At 35.7% G+C, this 26,549-nt stretch overlaps 1 protein-coding gene across 4 annotated transcripts in view; it reads right to left on the bottom strand.

Moving 5' to 3' along the window:
- USP15 (ubiquitin specific peptidase 15) overlaps positions 1 to 26,549 on the bottom strand; it is a 60,393-nt gene that overhangs the window by 20,698 nt on the left and 13,146 nt on the right. For 3 of the 4 annotated variants that reach the window (XM_064422530.1, XM_064422535.1, XM_064422533.1), the window contains exons 3-7: positions 25,529 to 25,659; positions 22,758 to 22,884; positions 18,204 to 18,349; positions 15,682 to 15,743; positions 5,551 to 5,634 (exon numbers count right to left, since the gene is read on the bottom strand). In XM_064422530.1, the coding sequence (XP_064278600.1) occupies positions 5,551 to 5,634; positions 15,682 to 15,743; positions 18,204 to 18,349; positions 22,758 to 22,884; positions 25,529 to 25,659 (550 nt within the window). The remainder of the gene's footprint in view (positions 1 to 5,550; positions 5,635 to 15,681; positions 15,744 to 18,203; positions 18,350 to 22,757; positions 22,885 to 25,528; positions 25,660 to 26,549) is intronic. The other variant, XM_064422531.1, reaches the window with a different exon arrangement.

Here is a 26,549-nt window from a genome sequence, read left to right as displayed (position 1 = left end):
TGTTTCCAGATGAAATACAAAAATATCAAATAAAAACTAACCCTCAAAACAGTAAAGTGAGAGTATCTCAGAACACTAGAAAGACAAAGAAATCTTGTAAGAAAACAACCACTTTAACCATTTCAGACACTGATCATAATGAAATCTGTGTGCCAGCAGCTTTGGCAAAAGTTCAGGAGTATTTCTGCAGCTACTAAGCATCATTCACATTAGAAGCAACATGAACAAAAATGTCAAAGTCAAATGCTAAGAATGAAGGAAAAATATGCAGTGCAAAGAATCAATCCTGTTAAAAACATGAGATTTGCAATTGCAAAAGTCTGAGGTTGCAAGTGTCCAAAGGTTACACTGTTTTTCCATTACTCCTGAACACTATCATGCTCTTTACTGAATTCCAACTGTCTTCTCAGTGCACACTCACTTTTCATAAATAACTATTGTTTTTTAATTAAGTTATCAAAATTTTCAAACAGAAGGGGATGAAAATTTCTCTCTCTTTCAATGGTCTTAGAAATTTTTGTAGTTTATGGCTCTACTAAAGCTGCTGCTGTCACATAAAGCTGCTGCTATCACACTTTTAACGTCTGCCCATTTCTTTTTAATAGCTGACTTTCCCATTAGTCCTTCCTTTCTCTATACATATGCATTTTCTCTGCTCTCTGCAGAGGTATTATGTTCACTGGTCATTCTTGATGAAAAAAACCCATAAAGTTACTGTTCACCCATGTATGAGAGATCCCCAGGAAAAATTACCTTCAATCTCCCAGCTGCAGCCCAGTTACTGCAGTGAATTCCAATTCCCTTAGGTTGGTAAGCCTTAGTTCCCCCAGGAATCAAAACCATTAAACTTGCCCCTGGGGCTAATGCAAGCCCCGCAATATAACCAACCCAAGAGTGCACAGCAGTAACAGCAACGCACACACACGGGTACACAACAAGCTTCTACTTTCAGCTTTCCTTCCTTCCTACTGCTGTCCTGACCTGACTTACAGATAACACTTTTCACATGCTTAATAAAAAAAGAAATCTCTTTGAAATTTAGATGTAGGGATAATGAACACATTGAATGTAATTCTTCTGAGGATTTTCATTTTTATTTCTTTCTCTGCAGCTTTCCCCCCTTCACAAATTGCCAACTTTGGAGGGACATTAGAAAGCTAAGGAAATGCAACTGGGATTTTGTGGCTGTAGCTTATTCATGTGAAAGATTTTCTCAGATTAGCTGAGTACCATGATGATAATTTAGTTCAAGATAATTGCAGTGCAGATAGATGCAGTGTGTATTTACTCTAAGGGACAAAGTTTACATGTCAAAAGGGAAGACATTTCAGAGCTCTTTTATCTTCTGTCCTGATATATTTCTGCCCACAGAAATATATTTGAGGGGTTTAGAGATTAAGGTTACCACTCATCCTGTGAGTCAGGTCTATTAATATATTTTTATTTCATGGTTCTATGATATTTTATCAAAACATATCCTACAAAACACTGCCTACTGTTTGTGGGATACTAGGAGATGCCTCTTTACAGCTCCATCAACCTTCAAACTGTTTTGTTGTAGAAAAATTATTTTTACATAAATTATGCAATTGCTTTGCTTCTTATGCTTTTGAGCTGGATGAAAAAGAAATTATTATTAACAGTCAATAATAAGTAGCTAACAATGGAAAGCAAATAAAGACGCAAGGTAAGTCTACATTAATTTAACTCAAACAGAAATATCCTAGAAAAAGTAACTTGTGATAACTGTGTGTCCTCAAGCCTCCAGCAGTTTTTCCTGCAAAACTTTCCTACCTTTAATGAAGGAACAATGCAGGGAAAAGCAGAGGGCTAGTATTAGGATAAGCCACTCGAGTAAGAGCAGTAACAGAAAGAAAACACTAATAGTTCTTAGAAAAAATAGATTCACAAAAGTAAGGCAAGATTTGAAAACCTCTTCAGACCCTTGAACAAAGCTCTTGAAATGGCAAAAATGGTAAAAGGAAGTTTCCAAATGAAATTTTATTATCTGTAGATTTTGAATTGCATGTGCTAGATCTGAAATGACTTGTTTGTATCTTCCGTATGTGCCTTTAGACATTAAAGCAGCTTTCAAATGGTAATGATGAACCCAGAGCACTCACTGTACAGTTAAGAGCTCTGCAAAGCATGGATTTTGAACAGGGAAGACTGGAAAAGCATCACCGGATTTGGAAAAGACATAATCTGTCAGTGGAATGCCATTTACCAACAGGTACATACATAAAAGAATTTGAGTTGCAATAAAGAGCCCGGAAAATTAAAAGTTTGGAAGACTTACTGAGCTCTGCAACAGTTCAACCATTTTAATGCCGTGCCCATGTATTTTTCTGACCAGTCCCTTTAAGAAACCTATTGTCAGGTTTCATCAGATTTTAGAGATACCTGAAGCAGCAGGAGAGGCCCATATCACTACATAAAGATTACTATGATTATTTTTTGCTCATCATCATTGTCTGGAGAGCAAAAGATAACACTGTAATATACTTAAAACTGTCTTTGTCATAATATTTGGTTATGTGTCAGGTACAATATGAAGAAACTGTTTCTAGAGGTAATGTAATGTAATTAACACTTATATTTCTTAGAATAAGCATATTGAAATATACCAAGCATATGAACAAAGCTGCCAACTATCTGTCTTCACAGGCTGACACTACTAAATGATGCAAACAAGTCATTTCAGGAGCCTAAAGCAATGGTTACAAATGAAGGAAACAGAACAACTTCTCACTTAATTCCCCAAGCAAAATCCCTATTCAGGTGTTTTTAATCTCCATCCCACATAATTTAAAAACCACTGTGTATGATATGTATTGCTTTATTAACAGCAATAAACAGAAATTCCAGTAAGACCTAAAAGATGCACGTCTCTCCCTGCTCTTCTGAATCCACTAACACATATTATGCTAATCCTCCTGTGTTATTCTTTCAATAAGATCACCAGTAAAGGCAAAAGAACATAATTATTTTAAATCCTCCATTCCATCAAAGGCAAACTCACATTTACAGAAATGAAGGCTTCAGACTGGATAAAATTTGCACAAACTATTTCTGATATCTAATGTATAACTACCTCAAAACAAAATTAAGTATCTACCAATCTGAGGCTTCCTCTTACACAGAAATCTCCTGGATTACAAACACATTACAGAAATGTGTACCATACAAAGAAGCCTGATTCTTTTAGATTTTAAAAATAATTTGTACTCTATAGTGAGCTCTAGTAATTGCACAATGACTACTATTTATCACCATTAATACACAAAACCTGTTGTTTGATTTTTCTGCCTTATAAATTGTATTTGTCAGCTAAAATCATCTTCAAAACAAATGCTGGTACCTTTAGAGTCACAGCATCTCATACCCATATGGAGGTGCCAACAGATCCTAGAAAGCTATAAATGTATCATTTCCTTAAAGTACTAAGGAAAATGTGCAATATAATATAAATAAGGTAGAAACATAAGCATGAAAATAACTAAGAAAATAAACACAGTATTAATTAATGAAAAAGAAGTACTTTCTCAGAGAAGGAAATATTTGCAAGAAGAGTGGAATATTCTGAACGCACAATTATATAACAGAATTAAATACAGAGATGCAGCTTTCTGTTTACTATTTGAAGTCAAAAATTCTTAATGCAAAAGTATGTACTTTCAAGTATAAAGTGTATAATGGATGTGACTTCATCACTGAACACAGACTCTGAGATAAGTGCTGCTAAAGACTCATCTGCATTACATCTTGTATTAAATTATTATTTTGTGATTTATAAAATATTTTAAAGTCATCATAATTGGACTACTGCACTGTAACGAAAACCATATATTTCTGCACTGAATATCTGTCTCACATAACATCCAGACGTACTGTGTTTTGATATACAAGAGAAAAATGACTGGTATTTCATTATACTACAGAGTACATGTACCTATTAACTGATTTACAAATGCTTAAGTTATGGTTAAATCACTTGAAAGGACCAATTCCTTACCAAATCTGAAATTTATGACTTCCTTTTAAAAACTTGTGTTGAAAATTATAACTTGTAAAATAACAACAAACAAACACACCTTTAAAGCCCAAATTTTTTCCTGAAGTTCGAAAGCTCATATTTTGGCTCCAAAATAAACCAATAAATAAAATTAAAGTCAGGTAAATCACATGAACAAACTATCTTTAAAAGCTGCAATAGCTGCCAACAAGTTTCATAAGTGCCTCCTTTCCAGCAGGAAGCTACTGAAGAAAAAAAAGAAAATAAGAAAGCCTTGATGGCTTGATTAAAAATCACACCTCCCTAAAAAAAAGTCACTGTTAAGTGTTGTGTCTGGCAATACCACTGCCTTTTGCTTAAACATTAGGAGAAGAAGAAATTAGTTCTCAGCTGGAGGCTCAGCTCTGATCAACTAACTTTTCGCACAATCATATATACAATACTTTTCTTATTTACTACACATTCACACACAGAGTACAATAGACTGCAGTTAATTACACAGATTTCAACTTTCAACAGTGAGAGCTGGAGCTACTCACAATTGGTAGAGGCACAAGTGACACTTCACCCCTTAGGAAAAATCACTTCTGGTAAGTGCAGTATTTAACGTTTATATCACCTTTTCAATATTTAACATCTTCAAATGTGATCACCAAATGCATGTTTAGAAAAATACTAAAAATTTGAATGAATTATAAGAATAAGGTTCTTCAACTTCCCCCAGCTTGCACTAAGGATGAGCGCTCTCTGGTTTCAAGCATTTGAGAGATGCTCCATTATCTGTTAAAGTGAAATAATTCCGTGTTTTTCTATATCCACAATAGTTTTTTAGAGCTGTGTAGAGTAACAACAACAACAATAACAAAATTACACAAAAAGTTGGCCTATGCAATAGGAAAGCTCCTCTTTTAGAGTTTTATAACATTATTTTAAAAATTTTCTAATTAGGAATATAAAGGAGAAAGCATGTAAAAGTGACAAGTCTCTTACTAAGCCTTTGTTCACTGCAATAGTCAGCACACAGCCATATCTTTCTCAAGACTTCTAGCACTAAGAAAGAGAAGTTAAGCTGCTGGCTACATTACAGCTAACACAATTCAGCTGTCATGATTTGAAGTGTCACATAGGCTGCTCTAATACCTTAGGAGCAATAAACAAGGGAAAACCTGATCACCATAAGGATAAGTACTTTATAACTTTCCCATTGTCCATTTAAATTCAGGCAGGATAACAACAGCAACAATGTATTTTTAGAATTATAAACTCTAAATGAAGTCTATACCTTTCCTTACAACAGCTGAAATTCTTTTTGGTGTCTTCCCTGCTGAAGAGTAAGAGTTACAAACATTTGTGATGCTGTTTTATTTCTTGGTGTCATCATTACCTACACTATGAAATAGTAACCAGTAACAATTCACAAGCCAAATATTGCAAAGCAATTCAAAATCCTTAAGCTAGGAGTTATAAAACATTGAACTTTGTTTATATTACACTGGGGTAATGAATTAAATAATGTTTTAAGGTATATTGCTTACTTTCTGTTGTTCATGTTGTTATAATTATTTGATAGAGATGGAGAGATCTTTGGTAAAGTTGAAAAATTGGATGCACCTGGGGACCTTTAAAAATATGAAAATGACAAATTAGACAAAAATGCTGAGATATTAAAAACTGTGAAAGAAAGGTAACAAATGAAGCAGATAAACAAGCATGGAAAAGAAATACTTTTTTAAAAGTGGGCAAAGCTCTAAAAATACCCAGGACATGCAGCCCTCAGAATCTGCCTTTTAACACTTGAGATCTTTCACAGTACTTAAAACTTCCATAACTCGAAGAAACAGAGCTACTAAAACCCAAAAGAAAGCACTAGTCACTGTGCTAAAAAAAAAATTGTTTTCAGCTCATAGTACAACTACAGATATTCTGATGCTCTAAAACTTAAAATGTGAAGTTTCTAATGTGGGAATTTTATTAATTTTTCATTTCAAACTAAATGGATGTTGAGATATGAAAATGATCAAGATAAATACTTCATGTTAATTTAACAGCAGCATAGAACCATGTAGTTAAAACTCTCTCAGTAATATTGTTAGAAAATTTCAGGATATTACGTACAACACTGGATTTTTAAAAAAAAATTTTCTGCCAAAAATAGAAGCATTATTACTTATCCCCATGGTTTAGAACTACTTTAAAATACAAGAATACTGATTATTTTCATCACAAAGACTTCTGAATATAATAAATACAATATTTACAACTATCTTGCAGTGTATTTTTCTCAAGCAAATCTTACAGGTGCACAAGGAAAAGACAGCATACTCAAAGGAGTTCATGTAACTCCCTGATTTTGTGGGCCCTATATAACTCCAACTGAATTGCAGTTCTGGCTGTCATTGAAAAGCTTTGCAGTACACATTGCTATATTAAGAGAAGAACTTCTGCATGCTCAGGACTTTTTAAGCACCTTTCAAGAACTAAACTCCATAAGGAAATAAACATTTTTACGCTAGGAATTTCCCCAAGTATATTTTTGCATTTATTTTCAACTTTCTGTCAATAAACCTTTTCCAAAAGAAAAGTTGCCAGGGAAGGGGAACCTCAATCCACACCACTCACACCAATTTGATGCCAGAGCTAGCAAGAATTGCTGCCCAGAGCCTGGAAAGGGTTCAGAGGTCAGGAGTAATGAACCTGAAGCACAAAAGAATTCCAGCCACTGCAGGCAGCACCTCAGCTTTATTGAGGGTCCCACCCAAATGCCTCCATGCAAATGCACAAGAATGGGCAAAACACAAGAGGAGCTGGAGATGTGCATATGCCTGTGGAGATTGCATATGACTATTACCATCACTGGCAAGTAAATGGTGGGATGGCTACTATCCTGGAGTGTTGGCATGAAAAGATATAGAGTCTTTAGGAAGGACAGGCAGAGGAAACTCTTGGGAGCTCCTCTTAGGGATCCATGATCCCTTACATGTAAGGAATAAAGGGTGGGCAGGGACACAGACAAGATTATAGTGTGGGTCTGCTGTAGAAGAACCGGAAGAACGAGGAGGTGATGGTGACAGCCAACATGCTGTCAACTAAGGGCAAATACTGTCACACAAATTTGCTTGACTTCTAAAACCAAATAAACAGGTGGATGAGGGAAGATTGACATCATCAGTCTGGACTTCTGCAAAGCATTAGACACTTCTCTAAGGTGGAGAGACATAGCTTTGACAGATGGACCACTTGATGCATAAGGAACTAGCTGGATGGTGGCACTCAAGAAGTTGAGGTCAATGACTCAGCGTCCAAGTGGAAACCAGTGGTTTGTGCTCCTCACAAATCAGTACTGGGACCAGTGCTCCTTAGCAGTGACATGGACAGAGGGATTAGTGCACGCTCAACAAGTTTGCTGTTGACACCAAGCTGTGTTGTGTGGTTGGCATGCTGGAGGGAATGGATGCCATCCAGAGGGACCTGGCTTGAGAGATGTGCTGATGGAAATTTCATGAGTTTGACAATGACAAATGCAAGGTCACTGCAATGCACTTGAGTCAGGGCAATCCCAACCAGAAGTACAGGCCGCACAAAGAATTAATCCAGAGCAGCCCTGAAAAGAAAGAACTGTGTGTGCTGGCCGATGAGAAGCCCAACATAACCCAGCAATGTGAGCTCACAGCACAGAAAGCCAACTATATCCTGGGCTACAGCAAAAGCAGTGGGGCCAGCAGGGCGAGGGAGGTGACTCTCCCCCTCTGCTTTGCTCTTGTGACACCCCATGGAAGGTGGTGTTTATCTCTGGGACCACCAGCATAATGACAAAAACTTGTTGAAGTGAGTCCAGGGCAGGTCCACAAGATGATCAGAGGTCTGGAGCACTTCTCTAATGAGGACAGATTGAGAGAGTTGGGGCTATTCAGCCTGGGTTGGCCAAGAAGAGAAGGCTCTGGGGAAACTTTAGAGCAGTAAAGTGGGCTACGAAAGCTGGAGAGAGACTTTTTACAAGGGCATGTGGTCATTGGACTAAGGGGGAGTGACTTTAAACTGAAAGAGAGTAAGTTTGGATTAGACATTAGGAAGAAATTCTTGTCGGAGAGGGTGGCAAGGCACTGGAACAGGCTACACAAGAGAAACTGCATGGCTCATCCCTGTAAGTGTTTGAGGTCAGGTTGGATGGGGCTCTGTGCAACTTGGTCCAGCTGAAGGTGCCCCTGTCCATGGCAGGGAGAAGAAATTAGATCAGCTCTTAAGGTCCCTTCCAACCTAAATCATTCTATGTATCACCATATAAAGAACTTGCTAGTTAATTTTTCAAGTATTCTGATCAATGCTCACAAAGCTTTCCTGTAATTTCCTTTATCAATCTAAATCCTTCTCTTTGCATATTGTCTTCAAAGAAGTAAAATACAGACTGTCCACAAAAGATATCAAAATGAAGTCAGTTTAATCCCATTTAAATCCAGAACAGTAGTTAAATTATGACATTCATACATGTATTTATTTAAGAAGCTATTTGTTTTGAATAATTTTGAATTGAAATTGAACTTCTCAAAACAAATTCAAATGCAATATAGTTTTTAAGTTTTAAAACTCAATGTATAATTGCTGTATATAAAAACTAAAAGAAAACAGAGGAAGCCAGTTAAAGTCTACTAAACCAGTAAATGGCTTGCTTCTCAAATGCAGGAGAAGAGTAACTAAATTCTCAACATAGCTACAAAAGCAGCAGAAACTAACAGGTAATTTTGAAAAGTAACTTTTCAATGATGTAACAACCCCCAAAAAATTGTTTATTATAATTTAGCATTTTAACAGCAGAAAATAGGTTAATGAAACCCACTTTACCGTAGTATGCCAAAATAAATGATAACTCACATTAGATACTCACTTGCCCACATACTACATTAACACTATGGTTAAACTGCACTAGAACTCGCCTAGGCACCAACAACAAGGAGATAAATATGGACATCAGCAAAAACAACTGCAGCTAGCAGAGTCTTTTTTCCTCTGGGGGCATTCAGACTGAATCAGGATAAAGGAAGGCAGATAAGACTTTTCTGGATAAGCCATTCACAGGCCCTAGTCCTTACAGAGGGCCTGCTAGTGGGACAACATAGCAGGGCACAAAAAAAATGCAGGAAGTTTCTGGTACGCAATGAGGACAACTATCTGATCCAGGCAACTGAGGAGGTAAATAAGAAAAGCTTCTCAACTGTATTTGATACTTAAAACCAAGGAGGAAGAACTAGTTGGGAATGCAAAGGCTGGGGCCTTGGCCAAAATGACCTTAAGATGGTGAAATTTGAGATCCTGAGGGAGAGCATGGCAGAAAACAGGAGCACAGCCCTGGATTACTGCAGAGCAGGCTTTAGCCTTTATAGGGATCTGCTTGGACAAGTGCCATGGGATACAGCCCTAGAGAGAAGAGGGGCCTCCATTAGAGCTGGATGATATTCACAGAATCATTTACGCTGGAAAAGACCCCTAAGATCATTAAGTTCCTACGCTCATTAATGGTCCATCCAGAGAAGTAAAAAATTAAGCAAAGGCAGCAGGAAGCCTGACTGGATGAACAAGGAGCTTCTGATCCAAGGTGGATGTGAAGAGAAAGTGTCTCAGCAAAAGCAGTAGTAGGTATCTTGCTTAACCAGCCTGATAGTAATCTCTTCATAGGAGGCTATCTTGGCAGATGAGGGGGAAGCAATGGCTGTGGTTTATCTCAACTTCCTTAAGTTTTTTGACAGTGTCTCCTGCAACATTCTCACAGACAAGCAGATGAAACATGGGTTACGTAAGTGTACGGTCAGATGGACTGAAAAGCATTCAATCCTACCCCTGGAGGGGCAGGTGACAAATGGAAAGCAGCTTGGCAGGGAACCACCTGGGGTTCTGCTGGACAAAAAGCTGGACATGAGCCAGCAGTGTGTCCTTGGGCCAACCACCTTAGCCCAGTGCGCTACACAGGGAAAAGCACTGTCAGCAGGTCAAGGGAAGCAATCCTTCTCCTCCACTAAGAACTGGCTACAGACACCTGGAGTGCTGGGTTCACTTCTGGGCTCCCTAGTACCACAAAGATAGGGATATTCTGGAGCAAGACTCGTGAGACACCACAAAGGTCCAGCATTTGACCTATGTGAAGAGGCTGAGAGAGCCGAGACCATTTAGCCTGAAGAAGAGAAGGCTCCAGAACGATCTTACCACTTATATAAATACCTAATGGGAGGGAACGAAGAAGATGAAGCAAGAACCTTCTCACTGAAAGGACAAAAGTCTATGGGCTTAAACAAAATAAATAAAATTCCAACTGAACAGGGAATATGCCTGGATATGGTCCTAGGCAACCTGCTACAGCTTCCCATGCTTTGAGTAGGGGAACTAGGTGATACTTTCTCAAGAGGTCCTTCCATTACCAAGGACTCTGTTCCTTAAAGCTGTAGCTCTGATTGGACTGGCATACAATTTTATAGCAAGCTTTAGTTAAACCATTCTATTCTTACAAACCCTAACTAATTTAGCTAATCACATTCTGGGGCATTTGCAGTAAAAAAGGTTGATATTTTAACATTCATCCATCAAAAAAAAATTAATGCTGAGGACATACATTTATTAAGAGTTTTTCAAACCTTCATTAATTTGTATTAATGAACATGTTTGTTAAACTAACTTGAAAATATCTGTCGAACATCACCAGTGTTTGGTGTTTACCCTCAGGAGCTCAGACACATGGTTATCTCAAATATTATTTATCAGCAAATGGCAGTCCAGCTCTTGGCTGACAAACAAGCTGAGAGCTCTTGCTCATACAATTTAAGACATCACAGTAAGTCACCAGTTAGCTCTATACGTCACAATTCTTTCTTACAGAAAAGTCAGTAGAAAGGCACATCCGTCTGCATAACAACTACTCAGGGAAAAAAACCAAACACACTTTTTCCTTTGAAGAGTCATGGACACATTTTCCTTAAAAACTTGGATAAATGGGCATTACATTATTTTAAAAAGGACTACTAAACATATTTTATCCTCCTGTTCCCTCCTCTTAACAAACATTATGGGGTCCAAACCAGTAAAAGAAAAGAATTGAGAAAGGGTTTTTAATGCTTTTCCAAGATAAAAAGGCCTATAGTTTGAACCAGAAAAAAATCTGAAAAAAATTGTAAGAAAATGTTCATTATTACGAGGAGAAAAAGAACTAAGCTATGAATGCGTGCAGTCCCACCTTTCTGTAGGTCAAAAAATGCCCCAACTACCAACAATATACTCCCTTTCACATATGAGAATTGTTTTAAAGTTAACAGCAGGCCACCAGTAAATTATACTAAGTAGCCAGCTATTATATTAGGATGACTTATTCCACAGTGATATCTAAATAAAATAAGTATCAGAATGAAATCCATTACTTTAAAACACACACAGAGATATAGATTGACAGGTAATTAAAAATTCTTACATTTTTACTACATAGAAAGCACTTTTAAGGAATAGATTGGATCAGTAGATTTAAAACTTGTTTTTAAGTTTTTGAGAAAAACCCATCTACAACACTGTAAGATTAGAAGGAAATAACCTAGTTATTTATAGCTTTTTTGCATGCTTCCCTAACTTGCTTTTATATTTGCATATAAACAGGTAACAACTTAACAGAAACCCTGTCCTGGCTATTCAGTCAGTAACCCATGGAATGTCAAAACTTGAGTTCCTTGCTTTTCCTCAAGTTTTAAAATCACATATTGGCTGAAAGGTTTTAAATGATGTACAGTTTTTCCTGAATATAAGTAACTTCATTTTGTAGTACAGTTCTTCAAGTAACTTGAACTACAATTTTAGGTTTTTAAAATTTATATTTATTTTTTAGTTTAAAACAGCATCTTGACAATAATAAACCATTCAAACAGGATTAGCTGTTTTTTTCTGCATGTGGAATAATTTCCCATATAAGAACACAGATTAAAAAAAGAAGTCTACAGAGAGATCTAAAATCTTCATTAAATACTGGGATCAGCAGGAACTAAGCTACAAAAACAACTGGGATCTGTATGTTTGCATAAATTTGTCATGTGTATGACACTTGACGCTGAGGAGACAGCTACTCACAAACATGTTAGTATAACAAAATTTTCTCCAAAAATGATCACTACTGCTAAGTAATACCTCTCTTGGGACCAGGTGACGTTTAAGACATTCCAGAATAAACAGAAAGTTTCATAGAAGTCAACCTCCCAGGGCAAAAAACATCCCAGCAGCTGATATCAACAACCTCTCAGAAAGCAAAAGTCCAGCTCTTCCTAAACCTGACTAACTCTGTGAATATTTGAAGAATGTATATCACATTCAGATACTTTCAGATAAAAAAAACCCCAAGACTCACAAACATTTTAAACAGCATCAAAATGTGACACAATAGCAAATATCATTAAATCATACAGGGTTTTTACAGTGGATGTTGCAATTATTTCCAAAATTCTGAAGTTAGAAAAGTAGTACACATAAAACAAATGCAAACACTGGCAAGCTTGAACACAGTGCAGAACTTAAGTTGTATAGCATGGTCTCTGCACCTACAAGAAAAGGATCTCAAAATCACTCTTTTCTAATTTCAGAAGAAGAGACAATTATGATGATAATCAATCTTTTTTTCTTGTACAAATTCATTACACTCTCAAGAAAAACAGAATCACCAGTTTCAAAAATGTTCCTTCCTTTACTGAACTGAGGTCCCAACCCAGCCACTTTCAAAGTATGTTCTTTTCTTGCAGAAGAAAATATGCTTACACATTTAACATATTCATGAAAAACTGACAGCAATCTTCATCTGTAGTAGGAGGAATACAGAAAAATTGCCAAAAGAAGCAATATAAAAATTGCTGTTATGTTTCTGCGAGAAAGAGGCAGGGAAAATGTGCAGAATGTCTTTCCATCTTACTGTTTCTCATTTTCAATCATCACAATAAAGATTCTGCTGTCATTCTGACAGACCTCAAAAGGCTGGAAAAGTGAGCAAACATGAACCTCCTGAAGTCCAGTCAAGGCAAATATACAGGCCTGTACCTGGGGAGGAACAATGCCAGGAACCAATACACTGAGAAGAAGTGGGTGTGTGGGCAGGTGACAAATGGAAAGCAGCTTGGCAGGGAACCACCTGGGGTCCTGCTGGACAAAAAGCTGGACATGAGCCAGCAGCGTGGACAACCAGCTTGGCCCAGTGGGAAAAACACTGTCAGCAGGTCAAGGGAGGTGATCCTTCTCCTCCACTAAGAACTGGCTAGAGACACCTGGAGTGCTGGGCTCCCCAATACCAGAGAGACCCAGATATCCTGGACCAAGTCAAGTGAGACACCACAAAGGTGATCAAGGATTGCAGCATCTGACCTCTATGGAAAGCCTGAAACCTGGGACCATTCAGCCTGGAGAAGAGAAGATTCCAAAACAATTTTATCAACATGTATAAATAACCAGTGGGAGGGAATGAAGAAGATGGAGGAAGACCCTTCTCAGTCATGTCCACTGAAAGGAGAAGAGGCAATAGGTATAAAACTGAAGCATTGGCAATTCTTTGTAAATATAAGGAGTTTCTTTCAAAATAGAAGTTGCCAAACAGTGGAACAAGTTTTCCAGGAAGGCAGCAGAGCCTCCATCCTTGGACATACTCAGACCCTATCTGGACAAAGTCCCAAGCAACCTGCACTAGATGACCTGTCTTTGAGCAAGTGGGTGGGACCAGAGAATCTGCAGAGATGCCTTCCAACATCATCTATTCTGTGAATCTGTGGAAAAGCTTAGCTCATGTTCTGAAATGATCCTGCCTTTTTAAGCTTTATCATCCTTCATGCTTTCCAATATCCCATATTTTGATATTTCTAAATATGGCCTTTTATACCTTGACATCAGAATTTGTTTACAACTTGTACTCTTCAAAAAGAAGCACTACAAAGAGGTAATTTCAGCACTGAGCCAGTGTGTGACCAATGACAGGGCTACAGAAAGGTATGTGGATATATGCTATTTCTGTTGACAAACTAATACTCCTAATGGACCTCATACAGAAAACTCCAAAGTGAGTTTAATATTTCTATCCCTTTAAACATGTATTAGGCTGTTCATGAAGTTTTAAACAGATGTAAAAACCTGTCCTATTATCTGTCCTGGCCTGTTGATAGCTGCTATTTGAATTCACAAAATTTTGCAAACTTTCCATTATTACAGTGTGTTTGAGTATCAAATTCCCAACTTTCTGATAGCTGCTAGATCTAAAAACCACATCCAACCTCACAGTGATACTATTCATCCTCATTTGCTGGTTTACTTACAGCCTTCTCTGACACCAGTATTGTGAATTAGCATTTCACTTGCCCCCAGATCAAACATTTTTCAGGAGATATTCTTTAATTTATATACTGCTCCTGAATGCTTTCCATGGAAAAGATGTCTGGCAGAAGAAAAGCAGGTACCATCACCAGAATATCTTCCAACCAAAACTTCCAAAATAATCCATGACACTGACTCATGTAAGTTCTTTTAACCTTTCAAAGATACAGCTAAAATTTGACTAAGAATTTAAATTTCTTTAAATTTCAAAAAACATTTTTAGATGTATTTTGAGGTCAAAGATTAAACTTCAAGTTCTTAGCATCCCGTTCTTTCTATTGCTCCACATTCTTTAAAGCCTTGTGTTACAACATCTTGATAAGCAAGATTATACTGTTCATACTAATCTTAAATTGAACTCAGACTTCATTAAAGAGCTTAATAGAAAATAGTCTTCCAAATATAACTGCTTAAGATAAAACACCAAAGATAAAGAAACACTGTCCTTCAAATGATAAGCAATGATACTATAAAAATGCTTCAGAACAGTGACTTTTAACTACATGCATACATAACTTCAAAAGGAATAAACAAAACTTAAAAGAACTTAAAACTTTTTAATGGAAGATACGCTCAAGAACCAGCCGACAAAGGCAAGGAACACATTTAACTATTTGTAAGCCTGGCATCATATTAATTAAATGGTTCCAACTGTTCTTCAAAATCAAGAGAAAATTATTTAGATACTGGAAATAACATTAAAAATAGTTAAATGAAGAAAAACACACAAGTCTTTCTATTCACTTGCCATTATCAAGGTGCTGTTCATAACAGCAATAGGAAAAATAGAAAACGAAACCAACATCATTCTGCATTAACTGATGACAGCCCAACAAGGAATAAAAGCCACATGATGGTAATGTAGGCTGCAATTCAAATAAACTTTGTGGGTAAATATTATGCTCTGGAGACAAAAGAAACAGGCTGTTCATAAAAATATTTACATGTAAGAAAAATACTGATAAAATCTTTGTTGAACTAAAAGATACCCTTTGCTTTGAAACAGAAATTAAATAAAATATTACTGAGTTTTACAGTTTTCTACTATGGAATTTTCCCCCATTTTTAAGCAGGATAATGTATATCATTGGTTGAATTCAACAAAGTTAGGCAATGTCTTTGTAGGAATTCACTATTATTATGCTATGTTCTACAATGCACGACACTTACAGCAAATACATTAAGGTGTCCTTTCAATTAAATATCTGAAGGCTGATTTTCAAGATAAAATGCCACTTTAAAAAACTTTTCTTTCATAAAGCAAAATAATATGCAAACTAATCACATGACTGGAATTCATAACTTACTTAGGAGTTGAAGGACCTCTTGGCCATGTTCCATCCTCATTCTTCTGTTCTATTACCAGGACCTACCACAAAAATTACAGTAAGAAAACGGAAATAAAAATATCAATAGATTGCTTTCTGTTCCATCTTTTCAATGGATCTTCTGACGTGATCAAGAAAAGACTGATATTTAAGTTACTATTCACTGAGATTCAAGAATATTCCATTACACTCCGTATTCCATCCACTACACTGCTCCTTCCTCTCTACTTTTTTCAACCATCATCTTAATTTAGGAAAGTCAGTAGTTCTATTCCTCTACAATCCATGGATGACATTATCTCTCCAAGAGGTCAGAAGACGACCTGCAATGTTTAAGCAGCACCTGTGAATCTATAGGAATCACACGTCTATACAACAGCCCTGTTAAGGAAGGGATCCTGAAGAAATTTTGCCTCATACAGAGGGATAAGAAAAAAAAAACCCAAAAAACCCTATTTTCTGATTCAATAGCCCTAAAACCATGCATGTATGGTTATTCCTGTATATTTTACCAAAGCATTTATCTAATATTATTTTTTCAACAGGACAGCTGGCTAATGAAATTAATTTCATTCAATTTGTTATTGGTACGCAATGGAGTACAGAACACTCAGTCCCAAACACAGGCATCAGGTGTCATTTGAAACTCCTTTGGGTATCTGAGATAGCTCCCCTATGCTGGCAGATATGACACAGGACCTACAAACAGCTCATGCCTTCTTCTGGATTGACAGCTGAGATAGCTGGATCCTTTGAAATGGCAACTAGACTCCAATGTTTAAACTGAATCCAACTCCCCACTCCCAATGCACCTAATTCTGCACCACTGTACACTGAAGTTTCAGGACACTAATTAACTGCCATGCTGTGCCTGTATGCATCTACACCATGACATAAATTCAGGTAAGTACTAATACTCAAAACCTTGTGTATAAGCCACTTGAAGATGTAATCACATTTTCAGTCTGAACACACTTGAGCATGAGATTGAAAACAAGCCTTCTATCATGACCAGCTTTCTATCAAGAACAGTGTAGTCTGTTATCCTTGGTCATTGATGCTGAAAGACTGATTCTGCCATTGACTTACCCAGAGCTTACTAAACAGAAAGTAGATTTAGACTGAGGAGTTCAATGGAATCTCTAAAGGCATGCTTCAGAAATCAACTGATAAATTCAAAGCATTACTTTATTCAATCGTATACACTACTATTACTATTAGGATAGACAGACTGAAATAGTGAGAATAACTATTATTAGATTAGGAAGCTCGGCAAGAAAAATAACCGTGTGTGTCAGCAAGTGCAACTGACCAAATACATATAGCTTACCACGACATTTAAGAGTTTCAGAAACCACAGTTAAACTCTGTTTTCAACAGTATTTGTTTTGCTCAAAGTACAGATGTCACCTAGAGATCTTGTCACGGCTTTATTAGACCATGATTGCTTCATAGTTAATGTTTCACTGGGATAGAGATAATTTGCAAGTTACATCTTTGATGTGAATATTTTATGGGAGATGTGGGCTCTTCCAGCAGGACTTCTGCATTGTTAAAATTACCTGTGTGAGGGTTTAAGTGCATGAAGCATGAAGCTACAGGACACAATAGTTCAAGCAGCAATTTTTCCGTGCCATTAAAGAAACTGAAACACGGCCTAAATACTGCTGGTAAGTCGGTTATAGTCAAATATTTCAAAACAAAAGGAAATACTTTAATATAATCTTGCCTAAAGTTACTGCCATCAAATTTCATCCATCCGCATTTGTAGTGTGACTGCATGAACTACAGCTGTTGAAAAAACATTCAACTCTATTTGAAGACTAAAGAATCAGTGTAATCTGAAAATTTATTCTGTTTAACATTTATATTTTGTAGTTAAACATTCAATGCTTGTTCTTTATATTCATCTGGAAAGGTAAAAAGTTATCTTGTGAGGAATTCCTCTGTAAAGTGATGATTTTGAAGTGATGACATTGTCTCATGTTAAAGTAGGTTTACAAACCGCTGTCTCTGTTGCTCTTATCAAAGTATTTTCATTTTTTTGTTATGTTGTTTATGAAATCTAGACAGCGGAATCTGAGTAGTAGAATTATTCTTTTAGAGTACCTAAAAAGTTCTTCAAATTTTGGGTTTCATTATAGGAACATATCCAAAATCCTAGGAATAATTATTTACTTCAGATTTTACCAAATTCATATCAGCAATTTAATAAAATTTGGTAAACATAAGATTTAAAATTTAGACATATATTAAAAATTTTAATTCATCAGGAGAGTTAAATTCCGTCTTTCATCTCTCTTTTCAGTCTTTAATCCTGAAAACACACACAAAGACTACTTTAATTTCAAGAAATTTGCTCACAAAATCCTCTATCCATAACATAATCGATTAGAAAGTGATTTTCATTTAAAAAAAACCCAAAAACTATTGGGTGTTGCTCATGAAAATGTAGCTATAAGATAAATGTATTCTAGACAAGAAATAATATTTCACTGTACCTGTCCCTGGTATAAACCAGCATCCTGTATGGTACTGTCTGGTTTATTCAAAGGTTCAAAAGTATTACTCATGTACTTGTTCCACAATCTGGTCTCTTTTTCACCTGGAATATTGAAGATTTTTCTTATCTCCTTTTCAATTGTGTCTGTTTTGTGAAGGAAAAAACACAAATTTAACATGTCAATACACAAACAGTATAAGGTGAAATAACACATCAGAATTCATCATCAAATAACACATCATACATTTCATACATACTCAAAATATGTATGAAACTGTATAAATTGCCATGCAACTATACCATTTTGTAGGACAAGCAGTAAGTTGCTAGTTAGCTTCCCTTTGAAATGGAAACAGTCAGAGGACTGAATTCCTTAGCAAGGCAGACCAAATAAAGAGAAGCTGGTAAGTAACAGATGACAGGAGCCATCTACTAATTTCTAAGTGCACTAACAGAGGAGTGTGGGGAAGTAGCAAATTATCAGAAGTGAGACTGATAGCAAAGTCAAGTGCAGGAAGTCATTCTGTTCTGTAAATCAAACCTTTTTGGGTTTTATGCTTCCACCCATATCCAAGTGCAATTAGCACTACACCACACTATATATGTGTGAAGTTTAATTCACGTGTCCACAGAACAAAAAAAAAGACTGTTCTGTAAAACTGAAGCACAAAAATTTATTCTAAAAGGGAGGTGAAAGATTTTACGTCCCTGAAAGATTCAAAGAAAGGTCTGCCAGCTCCTATTCTACAGAAATATAACCAGTGTTACATAATTTTAAGGTAGCATAGCTTACGTACAACTGAAATTTAAGTGAAGTTTTTAACTAACACTATTTTCCTTGCAAAAAAATAGAGTTTACTGAAAAGTTGGGTTTTTAAGCTAATATGTACAGTGCTGTATCATAGCAATCCAACTTAGCTGCTTTTTTAAAGTGGTAGATTCACAAAGGCCCATGGAAGCTGTCTCATAACAGCTAACACAAAACACAAAACAGGAGCCAAAAAACAAACGCTTTATTCCTGATCATTGAAAGCATAATTATAAAAATGGGCCCTGTAATCTCTTTGAAAGACATTCCTCCAAAGTCTAAGGACAAAACACTAGTGTGTCAGCTTCTCTTGCTCCCTTTTCCTCAAGCTTCTTTTCTCTTCCCCTAGGTTGAACGGGAAAAGCCAAACTGAGACCCAAAACTTAAAAGTAACTTGCAGAAGTCCAGACATTGGCTTGTGAAATGTATTACAACGGGCTGATATATTTGTAGATATTGTAGGCAACTGAATACAGTTTGTTTCTGTACTAGTTATCACACTTTTTTGTCTGAAAGAAAGTGTTAGACTTTAGTCGCAGATCTGTTAGTCGCAGATGATGTATAGGCAAGGCAGGTGATATCAACAAAGCAAGAGACTTATTTGATTTTTTGGGTTTAAAAAACCCATCATGTACTGTCTTAATTCTCAACCAAATAATTAAAATAATTATGTCTGAATATAAGAATAAAACTAGTCAGCAAAATCTTGTCAAAAAAAGTAGAAAATCTAGATCTATCAGTGGCTTTCACTAAAAGAAGAATTTACAAAATGTAATTTTTCATTCTATTAATACCATGGCAATTAATTATCTGAGCACTGCAAGTAGTTCTCTTCACAAGCACTAAACTAACATTTATTAAGTTAGTTTTTAACATACTCCAGCTTTGCTAACAGAACCATTACAAGACAGGAAGAATCAATCCCATTGGATGACTACACAATTATTATGTCCAAGACACATGTTCCACTTGACTACTATGCCAATTTTGAGACTCTGAAAATAAGATTCTTTTATGTACTTCCATGAACATATAACCAATGCGCACTTCATAATTCTTCCTCCCATCCTCACCAACTACTACTGGAGTGCTGGTTTATGAAGTAAAGTGGAAGTGTCTGCTTCAGCATATATGAAAACTTATCAGACAGATACCGTCTGAGTCACATTGTGTATGGGGCTCTCCCCTAGCAGAATCACAGATTCATTCAAGTTGCAAAAGACATCCAAGATGAGTCCAACCTTTCACCAAACACCAACATATCAACTAAATGACAGCACTAAGTGTCACATGTAGTCAGTTCTAAAGCACATCCAGGGATGGTGACTCCAACACTTCCCTGGGGAGTTTTAGTTACATACATCCAGTGTATGACATGATCAGTACTAGCATGATGCCTAAAAGGCACAGGAAGAATTGCCATTTAAAGATGCCTCCAGCATCTGTATACCCACAATTTGAGATAGTTCAATTTGAGAGTTACAAGTTACAGCTTCCATACAGATAATAACCTATATTGTTAAAAATCACAGAGCTTATTCATGAGAACAACTGCATGCTTGAAGTACTATTTTGAAAGACCACCTGGAACAGTCTTGATGAGATGCTGAAAGAGTTCAGGAATCCTAATACAAATAAATCCTGGCTCCTAAAGCTAGTCCAATCACAAATGCTGGCCACAGGAAACTCTTAGATGTTAAGTTAATGTTAAGATGTCAGTCCGAAGTGACTTTGTACTAATTTATTGACACAGCTTAGTTGAGCGTCTATTTGAGTGGAAAAGCAAAGGTATTCCAGGAATAACACATATCTGAAGACTGATAGGTGAGTATTATATTATACTTAGGATATTTCTCTGATTGTTTTTCTTTTTAATGAAGAAAGGTCTTGTACTTATTTTTTGAGTGCAGTAAATAATATAACCAATGATGGTGGACAGAAAAATTAAAATTTCTTAAAAGGACTGTATTACCCTGTGTCTACTCAGTTCTGTGGAGCTGTTACTGACTCTTTTGTACTATAAGCCTTCTGCAACTATAATAAAAATGCATCCCTTAACTGGAATATACAAGGAAGAGTGAAAAATAATCAAGATTCTGAAAGATCCCTCTTGCATTATTATTGATATAATAAGCATTTCTGCTGTGTATTTGATGAATTTCAGAACTACCTTAAATATACTCGAGGTAATAAGCAGGGGGGAAAAACCCACAATCTAAGTAATGGATAAGAGGGATAAGTTACTATTTCACTCTTAAAGTGGGTTGAATTTTTCTAGCTCTTCTTCTAAGGTACAAACTCTTCTGGACACTTTGGCTAGGATACCGCTGCTGTGTACTCTACACAAGAAGCTTCAGGAAGGGCACGTTTTTAAAGGCTTCCAGAAGCATATCATGCACATTTCAGGAAAGCAAACAAGGCCAGTGTCTGGAAAGGGATTGCCAGTGAACTCTGACTGCTTCTCATTACCTTTTACAACAATTTATTTATAATTTTAATTCTCTCTTTGCTAAGAAAAAATGAATATATCTTCAAGTAACTATCATTCCAAAATGCCCTGCTTCTGGTTAGAGAAAGAAAATTCATCCATTACCTATAATTTCAGTGATACAATTAAATTCGGTATGGCTGCAAAATAGCTTGCATTGGGTCCTAAGGGAAGGACAATGTTAAATTGCTTTTTCCAAGTTCCTGGTTTCCTCAGAAAATAATGAAGTATAACCTCCCAAGTTAAAACAGATCTCAAAAAGCCAAATTAACAACAAACCTTGTTTTGAGGAGAATTTTCACAATTTTAAAGTTTTTATTCAGATACAAGAGGTGACTCTTTTTCTAACTTAAAATATTGAAATTTAACAAAGTAAAATGATTACGTCTCAGCAAGCAATCTGCAAAGAAGGCTGGTAAGTATAAGTCACTACTCATAATGTGAAGAGAAGCAAAAGCTAAAAACATACACTGCTGTCATAAAATATAAACAAAGTGATGGCTGGACATACAGTGCCAAGGGCATAAAGTACAGTTCTGCATGAAGTACAAAATTATACAAACACAGACGATTGAAAGATTCTTATCTCAGCTACACATGCACAAATACACACCAAAAAATGAGGAGCAATATCTTTGAAAATGTTCAGATATTTCAACATCAAATATCTTATCAAAATACTGCTTCAAACAATGACAGAATGCTCAACGAGCAGTCAAAATAAATACAAATAAAGGTAACTTAAAGGTTTAATAGCAGATTCAATTACTGTAAAAGATTGTGTCTGGCCTGCCACTTCACAACATGAAGAGTACTGCCTTTGTAGGTCACCTTTAGGCATTAATAAATTAAGTAAATTCTTTCTTGTGTTTTGTAATATATCTTTCTCTTTGTATATATGATTAGAATGTGTTGGTTAATGAAACACATAAAAATACAGTTCTTACACATCAAAAGCCAAGAAAAAGTACTATTAAATCCAATAAACAACATCACACTATTCACTTTCTTCAAAGCTCAAACCTCTAAAGTTAATACAGATGCTTAGATAATAAAACATGCAATTATATTGTTACAGTTGTATTAAACCCCCTCAAAATTCCAATCTGTTAACTTTTAACCTTGACCGAAACAAAATTACTCCCATTGTTTTTAATGTCAAAATAGCCAACTATCATTTTATCTATACATTTATTCAGAACTTGCTACCACATACAAGTGCCAATCACATATTTTTAGAAAATAGTTGTGCATACCTATTGTATCAGCTTTACTAAATCTTCGTGTGACAACATTGTTCATATTTCCATTTTCACACAGTTTTAATTCTGTTAGATAAACTTCTACTTTGCAGTGCTTTACAAACATACCCTGTTCAACGACCTGAAAAACAGATTAGGATCAGTCTGAGTATGTTGCCATATGCACACGCTTCAAGATATTTTTGAGAACTCTTCAAGAAACTGAAGCTCATGTAATATAAGACACTTAATAAATGCAAAAAATGAGAACTAAAATTCTCCTATAACTTTTTAGAAATACAGTAAACTAGAAATTACTGCTTTCCATGATGATGACTGTCTTACCTGTACATAACACGATGACTTTCAAAGTGTAGAAAGGAGAAATCACAAATATGCAATCTTAATCCAAAGATATGTGACCAAAAGGTAAAAACACCCACAAGGTACTTTTATTTCCAAATACATTCATGATATATTACTTCCACAGAATATCAAGAAAAAGTTTTCACAGTTATGAGTACTTATCAAAAATATACTACACACTAATAAAATCTGGATATCACATTTTTAAACAAAACCTACAAATCTTCCCCTTACGTTCCAATAATGAATATATTAATTTGAAATTTTACCTCCTCATTAGAGTTGTTTATTCTATGTTCATTTTTTAAATACAGATTACAGAATAGTTAAACATACAGGATTTGTTTTTTAATAAAAGTAAAATGTAGAAAAAAATATTCAGGGTCACCTCTTAAATGTTTTTCCCTTTGATCTTCCAAAGTGTAACTGCACAGTCATGTAGACTGCTCCAAAAATAACCATCAGCCTGATATGTGATACATCTGACAAATACGGTTAAAATAAAGCCACCAGCGAATTACTAGGAGAGATCTGCTATCTGCTGTACAAATATAACTTACATGTATGTGCCATAGGGAAAGAACGAAGAAATTAGTGAATTATTTCATTTCCTACCTTACCTTTAATGACTGTCAATCATGGCATTTAAACAAAAATGCATCTTAATTTGAGCAGCTCAATAGTTTTCATCTGCTGGAGTCACAACAAAATAGTGGCAGCAAACAAAACTATGCAGTGCAGCTAGCACATTTCTAAGAATAAAAACTGACACTCTAGTGGTAGTACAACCTATTACAAGAAGTCTTAATATTATTTGATGTAGATCAAATACAAAATTTTATCAATTTAAAATTTGGATCCACATTTCAAAAATAGCTAATGCTATAAAGGGGATGAAAGAAAAGTATAATACCATGTTTATGAAAAAAAAAAACAAACAACTCATAATGGCAAACAGGAAAAAAAATGGTGAACGACAAAAGCATCAGAAACAAAAATGCTGAACTGGAATATGCTTCTCTGAGGATAACTGCTGTTCATACAGGCAGAAAATAACAAAGCTATGCCAGTTTACCTGGCCACTCATTATACTCCGTGTATTTTTCCAGTTAGTTACTTCCAAGTGGAATGGAAATTACATTAATTTCATTGCTCCCTCCTACCATTTTCCTCCCTAACTGAAAAAATTACAGACTTTTTACTTTACCATGATGATGGAAGAGTATGCAGTTTACTGAAATCCATCTTCAGAAAAAACAATACCAATTGATAACAGATATATCTTTAAAGAAAGTGAGTTATTTTAATGGATTTCAGCTTTAACAGAACTGGACAAAATGACAGACATTTCAGGGATGTCTCTTTAAAACAAAGCCAAAAACCAAACAACTATTTTATCATATTAGAGAAAATATAATAAAACCCTTTAACAAACTTCTGTTACTGGCCAAATTAATTTTGAAGACCCAAAACTTCTTCTACAGCTGTATCTACCATTTATTTGAAGAGTCAACTTTAAGTTAGCCAGCATGCACTCAGTTAGACCATACTTATGTCATAAGAAGGAAACAAAAGTTGTATTACACCAGGAATCATAAAACTAAATTCTAAGCCTAATATTTTTTCAGTGATTTAAAAATAATTAAAATAAAGATCCCCATAACTGAAAAACACAAAAAGGATAAATATACCAAAATGTATTTTAAAAACTAAGTAATTCAGTTCAGTGAGGATGCAACTGTAATCACTCAATCGAAAATCCTAAGAAATAACAAAACCAAAAAAAGATTGTATGATCAATAAACTGGTGAAATGTCCTCTCACCTTTAAAAATAAAGGGTATTATGAGCTTGGAGCAAACAAAAAAATTTAAAGATGTTAATTTTTCAGTATCTCATATTGATGGAGGGCCACACTATCCACGACACCGTGGCCTACTACTTGCACTGAGGGAAGCTTTTTTGGTTAAAGAAAGAACTCCCTTAGCAAGCAGCTGAGCAGAGTGTTTATCCGAAAGAAACTACCAATTATCCACCAATGTTAACATTATTAGAGCTAGACTTTTCACTAACATAGTCAATACAGTTTTAGAGTTATTTACCTAATTACAAAATCATTTGCATTAATAGCCATACAAGCTTCTAAAGCAAACTCTTCTTGAGATATTTATTCAGAGAACTTACTTCCAGAAAAAGAAAGTATTAAGTCATTCTTTGCATCCCCCTGCCTCAATATTACACGTTTAAGCCTTAAAAATTTGAGTAAAAATTCAGTATCAATAAGCAACTAAAGCAGGAGTTCTTAATATGATTATCACAGGCCAGGAGTTAAAAGTCTGCTAATCAATTCCTGTGCAACATCTGTGTATTTGCAGGAGTATATGTGAATCATACTAATTCCAGCAGGGAGTTGAAGAGTACCTTGCGTGCAATTGGCTCTTGACCTTCCATCAGTGTGTACCAGCTCACTAGCCTATTCCAGCCTTCAGTTGGAAGAAGGATGTAGTCCAGCTCATCAATGAGATGTTCCTTGAGAGACTGAGAATCACCATCTATAAGAGAAAGATTATTTTCACTCAAATAATGCAATTCTGTACTTGAATTTTTAATGTAACATTTTTAGCATAAAGAGCAGACAAAATATTTTGAGTCACAATTATGTCACTGGTATCCAGTTTATGCTTAGCACACCTATTACAGGTGGTTTTCTTTACAGTATGAGTGACAACTTTATACTCCCATGCAATCATAAGCACCTAGTTTGTTATCATACATCATCCTAGCTTTCAGAGAAACAAATTCATTTCTCCCACTCACTTCACACATATTCCCACATCATCATGGATACTTCCACAGCTGAAAATGAGAATGAGTAGTTAACTGCAGATTCAAGAACAAACTTTGAAGTAATTCACCCTAAGTCAGACTAGGAAAGTAGCATAGTACAACTTCCTATTTCAAGGATCCTATGTGCTCTGTTAACAGTCACTACAAAATTCTTTGCAGAGAAGGGGAGATGCTGCTCTTGAGTGAAGGACAACTTGCAATCTCTTAATGTAAGCAGCGTGCTTTTAGTTTTCATTCAATCTTTATTACTAGCAGCTATCTTTTAGGTCTAAGAGGTTATTCCAGATGTGAGCCACTGTGAGCTTCAAACATTTAGGGCAGCTGTCCTTCCGTCTGGAAGCATCACATCACACTGTAACTGGGAGCAAAATGAGGGGAGAAATCCACAAGCACTTGTTCAGGTCTGCATAACTCTTCACAAGACTCACACGGTATTTCTGCACTGATTTTATATAGTGAGAAGGTGTAATTTGGATTCTGTTATCTCCTTCTAAAAATACCAACATTTCTTGTAATATAATTTTTTTTCAGAACCACTAAACAGATACCCTGATTCTGACAATTCAGTCCCTCATATACAGCACTGTTTTCTATG

Source organism: Passer domesticus, chromosome 5 (genome assembly GCF_036417665.1).
Source record: "Passer domesticus isolate bPasDom1 chromosome 5, bPasDom1.hap1, whole genome shotgun sequence".
Classification (NCBI taxonomy): domain Eukaryota; kingdom Metazoa; phylum Chordata; class Aves; order Passeriformes; family Passeridae; genus Passer; species Passer domesticus.
The sequence above is the reverse complement of the archived record's forward strand: the minus strand, read 5'-3'. Positions and strand labels throughout refer to the sequence as shown.